Genomic DNA, 12081 nt, shown 5'->3' with positions numbered 1-12081 from the left:
ACTCACACCAGGCACGTGTGCGTGCATGCCCAGGATCCTGAGAGGAGAATGGAGGAGAAGGGATTGTGGCGTGGCTATCCTCCCTGGGGGGTGATTTCTAGCTTTCTTTTTTTATTTTTGGAGAGGTTTTTGCTATAGGACACATGTGCTCACCAGAAAGAGACAGAAAGACAGAAAATGAGAAATCATCCTCCAGGGGCGATGGCCACGCCACAATCCCTTCTCCTCTATTCTCTTCTCGGGATCTTGGAAACACACACACACACACACACGCCTGGCATGAGTTTAAGCCACTGGGTCAGGGACTCGAACCGTGGTCAACTACATGGGAGTCCAGCAACATAGCCATTACGCTAACTGCTGGTCTCTGATTTCTAGCTTTCTGTCTCTGTCTGTCTGGCGAGTGCACACACCCGATAGCAAAAACCTCTCCAAAAAAAGAAAAGAAAAGAAAAGAAAAGATCTTGAGGAAGTTGTCTGAGTTTCTTTCAGCCACATGGTCATCCTCTAGCGCATACTCGCCATCTCCACACGTGCAAGTGGGGTCCTCTGGCCTAGAAGGCCAGCCTCCCTCTCTCCCTTTATCTGCCTATTCATCTGTCCAGACTCTGCTCACGCGTCCTCTCCTTTAGGACATCCTCTCACCCCCACCCCATCTGTGCCCTTAGAGTCCCTGGTGGCTTCTACTACAGACTTGCTGCCAGGCACTGGGCTGTCTGCATATGTATCTCTCCTTTCTCCTCTCTGAGAGGAGCCCAATCTCTTTCATTCATATTCCAATACCAAAGGCTTTCTTGACACAGAGAAAGTCTCAAGAAATGGTTTTTGAGTTAACAAGTGAGTTAAGTGAGTGAACTGACTCCAAGAACCACCATCGCCTGAAATGTTACTTGGAAACTTTCTGCCCTTAACATATACCACTTGGATAGCCACACACCAGCCTGGTGAAAAGTTAGGCTCAAGAGTTTCTTGTACGTGATTTGAATTTTCCCATATTTCCATTCGTGTCTTCTCAGTCCCAGTCCTGATTATCTGTCCCCTTTTCCTGGTAGCTCTGCCTTCCAGAACTGGACCACTTAGCTCAACCTTTATCTCTCAACCTTCCTCTCAAGCCACTCAGTTTTCACTCAGAATTATTACCTAGCTCCTAACTCTTCTTCTTTCACTCTCAACTTTTCATAGTCTAATCTCCACATAGCAATTCTTGGTGTCTTTTTATTCTATTTTTTAATTTTTAAATTATTATTTATTATTATTTTTAATTTGACCAGAGGAAAAGGGGAAAAGTGAGAAGACAAGTAGCTGGGTCTGGGACTTGAACTATGGTCAGCCACGTAGGAGTCTGGTGCCTTAACCACCACACCACCTGCCGGCCCCAGTAGTGAGTTTTTATTCTATTTTTTAAAAAAGCTTGGTATAGAGTGTATATTCTTGGCAGAGAGAGGAAAAGAAAGTGTGAAATCACCCCTCCCGTGGAGGATGGCCATGTTGTTATCCCTTTTCTTCCATTCTCTCAGAATTTTGGTCATCCACACACATGCACTTGGCATGTTTCTCAAGCAGCTTTCAGTCTCTCTGTGTCTTTCTGTCAAGCACACACGCCCTATAGCAAAAACCTCTCCAAGGAAAAATAAATAAATAAAAAATAAACCTGATTGGGTGGGACCGACAGGCGGCATGGTGGTTAAGGATGCTAGATTCCCACATAACCGACTGGTTCAAGTCCTGGACCTGGTGGCTTCCTTTCTCATTTTCCCTTTCTGTCTCTCTCTGCTCAAATTAAAAATAATAACAATTGGGAACCAGCAGTTAGCGTAATGGCTATGTCGCTGGACTCCCACGTAGTCGACCGCGGTTCGTGTCCCAGACCCGGTGGCTTAAAACTCACGCCGGGCGCGTGTGCGTGCGTGCCCAAGATCCCGAGAGGAGAATGGAGGAGAAGGGATTGCGGCGTGACCATCCCCCCTGGGGGGTGATTTCTCGCTTTCTGTCTCTATGTCTCTCTCTGTCTGTCTGGCGAGCGCACGCGCCCTACAGTGAAAATCTCTCCAAAAAAAAAAAAAAAAACAATTGAAATAAATAAATAAATTCTGAAAATAAAGAAAGAAGCAAGCTCGATGGGACGGGGCTGGCAGGTGGCGTGGTAGTTAAGAGCACTGGACTCCCACGTGGCCGACCTTGGTTTGAGTTCAGACCTGGCAGCTTGCTTTCTTAGTTTCTCTTTCTCTCTCACATACATGCTCACTCTGTCCCTCCTGGTCAAATTAAAATAAATGAATAAATAAATAAATGGATAAATAAAGTTAAATAAAATAATTTTTCAAAAAAGAAAAAGGAGACCAGCAAGTGGTGTGGTGGTTATGGCACTGGACACTCCCATGTGGCAGACTGCGGTTCGAGTCCTGGACCAAGTGGCTTGCTTCTCACTTTCCCTCTCTCTCTCGCTCTCTCAATTTCTCTGTCTCTCTCTGGTCAAGTTAAAATAAATGAATGAATAAATAAAATTAAATAATTCTTTAAATAAAAAAGAAAAAGAGAAAAACCTGATGGGACTAGTAGATTGCATAATGTTTATGTTGCTGGACTCCCACATAGTCGACCACAGTTCAAGTCCCAGACCCAGTGACTTGAAACATGCTGGGCACATGTGTGTGCATCCCCAAATCCCAAGAGAATGGAGAAGGGACTATGGCACGATCATTCCCTAGGGGGGTGCTTTCTCAGTCTCCCCACCCCCTTGCTGTCTCTCTCTGGAAGCACACACATCCTCTGGCAAAAAAAAAAGGAAAAAAAGCTAGCTTACAAGGCCCTACACAGTCTGGTCCCTGTAACCCTCTGACCTTACCTCCTAATACCTAGTACAGTCTCTCTGACCTCTTCGTTCCTCAGAACTCCAAACTCCAGGTAGGATGCTTTCTCTGGCCTTGCTACTTACTATTTCCCTGCTTGAAATGCTCTTTCTCAAAATCTCATCATGGCTCCACCCCTCGTTTCACTCAGGAGTCTACTCACACATTCGCTTGCCAGAAAGGCCTTCCTTGCAAGCCTGTCTGAACTAGCACCTCACACATGGCCACTCTGGATCATCTAGCCTGACCTCTTTGATTGCCTCCTGTCACCATTTTTGTTCTTTATTTTTATTTGTTAATTTTCTGACTGTCTACTGACACCACTAGACTATAAGCTCCCTGAGGACAGGGATGCATGTATCCCCGGGAACTCGAGCAGTGCCTGGCATATAAGAATGAACAAGAAGTCTTCCCAGAAAGCCCTGAGATCAAGGGTCCTTACTTCACGCTAGGTGGGTGACAGTAGAGGCTAACAGAAAGGAGTCACTGGGAACCAGCAGTTAGCGTAATGGCTATGTCGCTGGATTCCCACGTAGTCGACCGCGGTTCGTGTCCTGGACCCGGTGGCTTAAAACTCACGCTGGGTGCGTGTGCGTGCGTGCCCAAGATCCCGAGAGGAGAATGGAGGAGAAGGGATTGTGGCGTGACCATCCCCCCTGGGGGGTGATTTCTCGCTTTCTGTCTCTATGTCTCTCTCTGTCTGTCTGGCGAGCACACGCGCCCTACAGTGAAAATCTCTCCAAAAAAAAAAAAAAAAAAAGAAAGGAGTCACTGCGGCCAGCCAGATGGAGTGGCGATTAAGGATCCTACATGGCTGACCTAAGATTCAAGTCCTGGACCTGGAAGCTTGAAAATCCTATCAGGCATGTGCATGCATGCCCAAAACTCAGGAGGAGAATGAAGAAGGGACTGCAGTATGGCCGTCCCCCTGGGGGGTGGTGATTTCTTAATTTGCCTCTCTCTCTCTCTCTGGTGCATGCATGCCTTTCCCCCAAAAAAGAAAGGAGTCAACCTTCGCCATAAGCCCATGCTCTGTGGTAACCCGGGCCTAGGTCATCACCTCCTGGCCCCGTAGGCCCAGGCTACGGCTATGTTTTCAAGCACGATGATGACGACGATGGGGATGACTGTCCAGTATTCACTCAGCAGTATGATGAAGTAGATGCCGGAAGGTTGCACGAAGAAGATGCCACACAGGAACATGAGCATACAGACGCCCACTAGAGGAAACGTGTCTGGATCAAGGCCAGAGATCGCTGGGTGCCAAGGGCTGAGTGAAGGTCAGAGGCCAGGGCTGGGTAAGTTCTCAGTTGGGTCAAGGCCATTGTTGGGCATAGGGTCAAAGGGCAGAGTACCTGTGAGCAGCTTCGCATGTTTCCTGAGGGAGGAAAAGGTGTCCTGGACTGAGGTGATGATGGTGTACACCATCCCTATCATGGTGCTCATCTCCAGGGTCAGCAGGACAAGGAGGAAGAAGACAGACCACAGGATAGACCCAGGAAGGAAGGACATGGCTTCAACAAAGGATAGGAATGCAAAGCTTGAGCCCTCCTTCACCTGCAAGGAAAGGAACACAGGAGTTAAAGTGTCCTTGAACTTAACAACAGGAATCAAAAATGCAGAGACAGATACATTCTATCCTCTCTGGAAAACTGCCTTTAAGCCCTGAGTCACTGAGAAAATTAGATTTCCAAACAAAACCTCTGCCATGGAAAAACCAGCCCTTCGGCATTACCCATGGAAGGGCCTTCCTTTTTTTTTTTTTTTTTTTTTTTTTTTTTGGAGAGGTTTTTCCTAAGGGGCACCCAGACAGACAGACAGAGAGATAGAGATAGAAAGTGAGAAATCACCCCCCAGGGGCGATGGTCACGCCGCAATCCCTTCTCCTCCATTCTCCTCTCGGGATCTTGGGCACGCACGCACACGCGCCCGGTGTGAGTTTAAGCCACCGAGTCTGGGATTCAAGTTGCAGTCGACTATGTGGGAGTCCAGCGATATAGCCATTACACTAACTGCTGGTCCCCCATGGAAGGGCCTTCTGCAAGCACGACTTCTGTGCACTCACAGGCCTGCAGGTCATCCTGGTCATTCTGGGCTTTCTCTGTTTCGAATAAAAGCTGAGATTTCTGTAGTGCAGATGGCTTCAAGAGACTCTAGGCTACCCTCCACCATCTTACTGACCTTCAGAAACTGCTTCTCTTTGTTGCACTCGGGCACTTCTCTGAGGACCGCGCTCCGGATGTGCTGGGGGAGGATGTTGAGCCAGGCATTGTAGATAGAGGTTGGGTTCTCTAACAGGTTTTCAGGAGGCTGGGCCTCACTAGGCAACTTCCCCGCAGATATCAGCTTTAAAATGGTCTCAGCATTCCTGGGGACAGTGAGTTGAATCAAATAGAACCGTCTGGCCCCCCGGAAGAGAGCCTCCTTTCCCTAGCCTTCCAGGTTGTAAAGGATGTCACCAGCCAGTCATTACTGAGCTAGGTAAGTAGGGCCCAGAACGAAACCTGGAGTCACCACCTTCAGGATCAAGAGTCAGTCTGTGTGACCCTGAAGAATTTATGAACATGGGGGATGCCCAGAAAACCATTTTCTATAGTTTTCTTGGGGACTCTCGGCTTTCTACTCTAGTGAGGGTGTCTCTTATTCACTCTTATTCTCACTCACTTATTGTCTTCCCTCCCTCTCTTCTGAAACTAGTGGGTAAAAGTCAACCTCTAAGCGTCATATTAAAGAATATGTGAACCGGACCAGCAGTTGGTGTAATGGCTATGTTGCTGGACTCCCACATAGTCGACCATAGTTTGAGTCCCGGACCCGGTGACTTAAACTCACACTGGGCGTGTGTGCATCTGTGCCCAAGATCCTGGGAGGAGGAAAAGGGATTGCAGCATGGCCATCCCCCCTGCAGGGTGATTTATCACTTTCTGTCTCTCAGTCTCTCTCTGTCTTCTGGCTAGTGTATATGCCCTATAGCAAAAACTTCTCAAAAAAAAAAAAAAAAAGAATATGAATATGTGAGGACTAACAGGTGGCACAGTGGTTAAAGTGCTGTTTGAACCCTGGACCCAACAGTTTGAAAATCATACCAGGTGCATGTGCATGCATGCCCCAAATCCCAGGAGAATGAAGGACAAGGGATTGTAGTGTGGACATCTCCTGAGCGGTGATTTCTTACACACCCCGACCCTGCCTCTGGTGAACACATGCACCCCATAGCAAACAAGAAAAGAAAAGGAAATGAAAGGCTGGCTGGCATGTAGCACAGAGGTGAAGTGCTGCCAGAGAAAGCTGGATCCTACGTGGCTGATGAAGGTTCAGGTCCTGGCCCCAACTTAAGGAAAAAAAAAAGTAGCATCCGAACTAGTGCAAAAAAAGCAATAACGGGGTGTAGTAAAAGGAACTGAGTATTGACTACAATAAAACAATAAAGACTGAATTTTAGAAAAAGAATATAAAATTAAAATACATTACTAGCCTCCTGAAGGTCTCCTGGAAGAGAATGGCCAGGCCCGGACCCTCTTGTTAATTGACCACAAACACAGGAGGGAGGCTGGCAATACTATCACCCACTTGTTAAGTGACTGCAGACATAGTAGCCCCATCTGGGCCTGCCCCCACCCCAACCTCCACCAACTCCCCCAATGAATGCTGCAAGTCAGCCACCCATCCAGCCCAGCAGAACTTGCAAACCAAGCCACACAATTACGAGAAACAACAATAAATTATTTTCGGTTTTAGCCCCTTTCTGTTGGAGCGAGAGCTAGCTGTGCCCTGACAATCTCACTCATAGATAAACCAGAGGAGACCCGAGGAAAATATGCACATAGGTAGTACGCCAGGTATATACACTGAGTGTTTAACTCCCCAAAACTGGGGAGTCAGCACGTGGCATAATGGTTAAAGTGCCGAACTCCCACATAGTGATCAGGGTTTGAGCCCCAGACCTGGCAGCTTGAAAATCATGCAGGGCAGGGACCAGCAGTTAGCGTAATGGCTATGTCGCTGGACTCCCATGTAGTCGATCACAGTTCGAGTCCCGGATCCAGTGGCTTAAAACTCACGCCAGGCGCATGTGCGTGCGTGCCCAAGATCCCGAGAGGAGAATGGAGAAGAAGGGATTGTGGCGTGGCCATCCCCCCTGGGGGGTGATTTCTCACTTTCTGTCTCTCTGTCTCTCTCTCTCTGTCTGGAGAGCACATGCGCCCTATGGCAAAAACCTCTCCAAAAAAATTTTTAAAAAAAGAAAAATCATGCAGGGTACATGTGCACGTGTGGCCAAAATCCCAAGAAGAAAATAGAGCAGAACAGATTGTGGCTTGGCCATTACCCTGGGGAATGATTTCTCACTCTCCTTACTGTCTCTCTCTTTCTCTCTGGCGAGCCCATATGCCCTATAGCAAAAAAAACAAAACAAAAACAAAAACAAACTGGAAATATTCCAGATGTACATTAACAGAATAGATTTAAAAAATAGTATATTCATGGGGACCAGCAGGTGTCAGGGTGGTTAAGGCGCTGGACACTCCCACATGGTCGACCATGGTTCGGGTCCCGGACCTGGTGGCTTGCTTTCTCACTTTCCCTCTCTCTCTGTGTCTCTCTCTGGTCAAATTAAAAAAATGAATGAATAAATAATAAATGCTTCTTTTTTAAAAAAAATAGTATATTCATGTACTGGAACATTCCACAGTACTTAAATAGCAGACTGAAGTTAAACACATTATAGCTGAATATTACAAATGTATTAAATGAGAGAAGTAAAGCATAAAAGAATACAAAGAGGGGTTGGCAGGTGACATGGTGGTTAAGGGCGCTGGACTCCCACATGGCCGACCACAGTTTGAGTCCCAGACCTGGCAGCTTGCTTTCTCTCTCTCTCTCTCTTTCTTGCTTTCTCTCTCTCTCTCTCTCTCTCTCTCTGTCCCTTTCTGGTCAAACTAAAATAAATAAAGTTGGGGCTGGCAGGTGGCGTGGTGGTTAAAGACGCTGGACTCCCACATGGCTGACTGGGGTTCAAGTCCTAGAACTGGTGGCTTGCTCTCTCACTTTCCCTCTCTGTCTCTCTCTCCGATCACATTGTAAAATAATAATAATAATAATAAAATTAAATAGAATAATTCTAAAAAAAATTAAGTTGAGTAAAGTAATTTTTTTAAAAAGAAAGAATACAAAGAGAACATATTTATAAATGAACAGATTGAACTACAATATGTAAGTGGCATACTCAACTACTGGTTGTTGGAAAAGTCATGATAAATTCTTGCAGAGCAAATACCTCATGACTTTTCCAACAACCCAATATATTGCTTTATCTAAGTGGACAAAGTAAACTATATTGCTTAGATATACAGATGTAGATGACAGAATATAAATAAAACCAAACAATGATTGTAGAAGTCAAAGTAGAGCCTGCTTCTACCATGGAGGAAAAAAAGCTATTTTTAGAAGTATGGAGAGCTAGGGGGACCAGCAGTTAGCGTAATGCCTATGTCACTGGACTCCCACTTAGTCAACCGCGGTTCGAGTCCCGGACCCGGTGGCTTAAACTCACGCCGGGCACGTGTGCGTGCGTGCCCAAGATCCCGAGAGGAGAATGGAGGAGAAGGGATTGCGGCGTGGCCATCCCCCCTGGGGGGGTGATTTCTCGCTTTCTATCTCTCTGTCTCTCTCTGTCTGTCTGGCAAGCGCACACGCCCTATAGCAAAATCCTCTTCCCCCCCCCCAAAAAAAAAAAGAAGTATGGAGAGCTTCTTGGGCCATCTTAGCTTTTTTATTTTTAAATTTTATAAAGGTTTTTGCCTTACTATCCTAGCTCTTAACATCAGAGTTCTTTACACTGCATATTTTGCTTTATGCATTCCTCTGTATGTTTGTAATAGCTCTAAATCAAATATTTGTTTCCTTTTTTTCCTATAGGTCATGTGCACTCACCAGAGAGAAAGAGTGAAGGAAAGTAAGAAAGCACTCCCCAGGTGGGATGGCCATACTGTAATCCCTTCTCCTCTATTCTACTCTTGGGATTTTGAGCATGCAAGCATACACACCCTTTCTTTTTCTTTTTTTTTAAGGAATTATTGGGGAACCAGCAGTTAGCGTAATGGCTATGTCGTTGGACTCCCACGTAGTCGACCGCGGTTCATGTCCCTGACCCAGTGGCTTAAAACTCACACCGGGCATGTGTGCATGCGTGCCCAAGATTCTGAGAGGAGAATGGAGGAGAAGGGATTGCGGCGTGGCCATCCCCCCTGGGGGGGTGATTTCTCGCTTTCTGTCTCTATGTCTCTCTCTGTCTGTCTGGCGAGCACACGCGCCCTATAGCAAAAAGACAGCTGAAAAAAAAAAAAAAGAATTATTTATTTAACTTTATTTATTAATTAATTTGTTTGTAATTTGACCAAAGAGAGACACAGAGAGAGACAGAAGGTGAGAAAGCAAGCCACCAGGTCCAGGACTCAAATTGTGGTCGGCCATGTGGGAGTGTCCAGTGCCTGCCTTAACCACCACCTGTCTCCCTGGCATGTTTTTCTTCTCTTTCCTTTCCTTTTATTTATTTAATTTTTTTTTTTTTTTGGAGAGGGTTTTGCTATAGGGCGCATACACTTGCCAGAAAGACAGAAAGAGACAGAGAGACAGAAAGCGAGAAATCACTCCTCAGGGGAGATGGCCATGCTGCAATCCCTTCTCTTCCTTTATCCTCTCAGGATCTTGGGCACACACGCACACATGCCTGATGTAAGTTTTACCCACCAGGTCCTGGACTCAAACTGCAGTCGGCTACATGGGAGTCCAGCAACATAGCCTTTATGCCAACTGCGGGTCCCCACCCCCACCCCCAGCATGTTTTTCAAGCTGCTGGGTCTGGAAACGGAACCAAGTCGGCCAGGTGGGTGCAGCTGCTTTCACCACCACACCACCTGATGGCCCTTACAGACTTATTAAAAACAAAAAGAAACATTAAACTCCCACCAGACTGTCAAAACTGTAAGTCTGACAAAATTTAATCAAATATTGCATATAGGGCCAGCAGGTGGTGCAGTGGTTAAACGTACTGGATTCCCTCATAGCTGACCACGGTTCGAGTCCTGGACCTGGAGACTTGCTTTCTCACTTTCCTCTTCTCTCTCCGTCTCTGATCAAATTTAAAATAATAATAATAATAACAAATAGAAATAAATAAGTAAATAAATAATTCTCAAAAAAAATTGCACATAAAGTTGAACAAATGGAATTCTTACACATCCTTGGGCAGAGGGTAATTCCTTAAACCATGTGAAAATCAGACAATATATGGTAAAACTGAAGGTGGGCATACCCTGCCCTGCAATTCCCTTCCTAGGTATATGCCCTAGTGAACTCTCCATATGTGCACATGTGCATGTCCAAGCTTCTTCTAGAAGGCCTTATCTGAACGACCCAGGCAGAATGAATGGCTTTGTTCTCCATCTTCTCCCATCACCCCTGCCCAGTTATCACAGGCTTAAAGCTGATTTAGTGGATAGTTCCCCTACCTTCTTCTCCCAAAACCGATAACCTAATGAAAGCAACGTGCGATTCCCCTATTCAATTCTGTGGAACACAGAGTACTTTATAAAGTCTGATGGATCTATTAGAAATTAATGCCTTGGGTCAGTGGTAGCATGGTGGTTAAGATAGCTGGATCCTTCATGACTAACGGCACAGTTTGAGTCCAGCGACTTAAAAAACATGCTAGGCATGTGCATGTATGCCCAAAATTCCAAAAGGGGAATGGGGAAGAGACTGTGTGTGACCATCCCCCATGGGAGGTGACTTCCCACTTTTTCTATGTCTCTTTCCAGCGAGAACATGCACCCTCTATCCAAAAACAAAAACAAAAAATTTCAGGGTTTGGCCATAGGGTACATGTACTTGCTGGAAAGAGACAAAGAGGGAAAGTGAGAAATGACCCCCCAGGAGGATGGCCACACCACAATCCCTTCTCCTCCATCCTCCTTTTGGGATTTTGGGCACGCATGCCTGCCTTGACTTTCAAGTTGCAGGATCCAGGACTCTAATCATGGTTGGCCAAGTGGGAGTCCAGCGCCTTAATCATCATACCACATGCTGGATCCCCCCCAAAATTTTAAAACCTAAAGAATATAAAAGAGGGTGATCAGGGCCAGGAGGTGGTGTGGAAGCCAAGTCCCGGGGTTTGGGATGGGAATGGGTGTAAAAGGTGCACACGTCCTATAGCAAAACTGAAAAAAAAAAAAAAGACCAATCAGGTAATAAAGGCTCTAGTAGCCCTGAGAATCCTATTGGAGTTTAAATATGCTAGATGAGCAGAAGTCCCTAAATGCACGAAATGACAGCTGAGAATGGGGGCATTAGGAAGGGGAGGGTTGGTGTGGGCAGTTCACCGTATGACTGTGGTCTTAGATGTTATTTTGTTGGGTACCTAGGTTTAGAGTAACCTTGAATATTTGCCATTTTCAATTATTTCTGTTAGCACATGTGCTCTGAAGTGGACAGTTGATTGTCTCTCCATTTGAAGATTTCAAAGTTATTCATAGAAAAGGGCTCTGAGAGGGCCTGGCAGGTGGCTTGGTAGTTAAGGGTGCTGGACTCCCACATGGCTGACTGTGGTTTGAGTCCCGAACCTGGTGGCTTGCTTTCTCACTTTCTCTCTCTGTCCTCGGGTCAAATTAAAACAAATTGATGAATAAAGTTAAATTAAAAAAAAAATTTTAAAGGCTCTGACAAAAATAATACTTGACAGGGGACCCTATGGGCTCTGTTTTTAGCCGTCAGGGAAAGCAGAAGCTTCTAAGTGTGCCTGAGGTTGAGCTACATGAATGTGGAGTCTCTGTAGAATGTTTAAAGCTAAGGTCTCTGCATTTCACATCCCCGGGACTGGGACACTCAACCAAGAGGCTGCCCTTACTTCTCACAGCAGCGATGCGTGATGATTGTAGCCCAGAAGCCCAGGATAGAGAAGATGAAAGGTAAGATAACCAACAAGGCGACCAGGCTGAACAGAGCCACAATAAGGGCATCACCAAGACAGTTGTTGGACTGGGCCGTGTGTGAGGCTAAGGCTGCAATGGGGCCAAAGCCTAGGCCGAAGTTAAACAAAACTTGGCTCCCTGCTAGTGACCACGTATTCACGCTGTACAAGGATGACATCTAAAAGGAGAAAACAAGTATAAGGGGGGTGGTAAAGGAGAGGAGGCCCATGACAATGATGTTGGGGGTAGCCCCAGAAGGAAAGAGT

General features: G+C 46.1%; 1 protein-coding gene across 1 annotated transcript in view; it reads right to left on the bottom strand.

Annotated features, from left to right (window-relative positions):
* The window catches only part of LOC102500104 (orphan sodium- and chloride-dependent neurotransmitter transporter NTT5), an 18003-nt gene that overhangs the window by 3521 nt on the left and 2401 nt on the right, over window positions 1-12081 (bottom strand). Inside the window, exons 6-9 of the mRNA XM_027776460.1 lie at window positions 11752-11993; window positions 5031-5217; window positions 4205-4406; window positions 3910-4084 (exon numbers count right to left, since the gene is read on the bottom strand). Coding sequence (XP_027632261.1) covers window positions 3910-4084; window positions 4205-4406; window positions 5031-5217; window positions 11752-11993 — 806 coding nt within the window. The remainder of the gene's footprint in view (window positions 1-3909; window positions 4085-4204; window positions 4407-5030; window positions 5218-11751; window positions 11994-12081) is intronic.

This window comes from Tupaia chinensis, unplaced genomic scaffold, assembly GCF_000334495.1.
Source record: "Tupaia chinensis unplaced genomic scaffold, TupChi_1.0 Scaffold000673_1, whole genome shotgun sequence".
NCBI classification, from domain to species: Eukaryota; Metazoa; Chordata; class Mammalia; order Scandentia; family Tupaiidae; genus Tupaia; species Tupaia belangeri.
The sequence above is the reverse complement of the archived record's forward strand: the minus strand, read 5'-3'. Positions and strand labels throughout refer to the sequence as shown.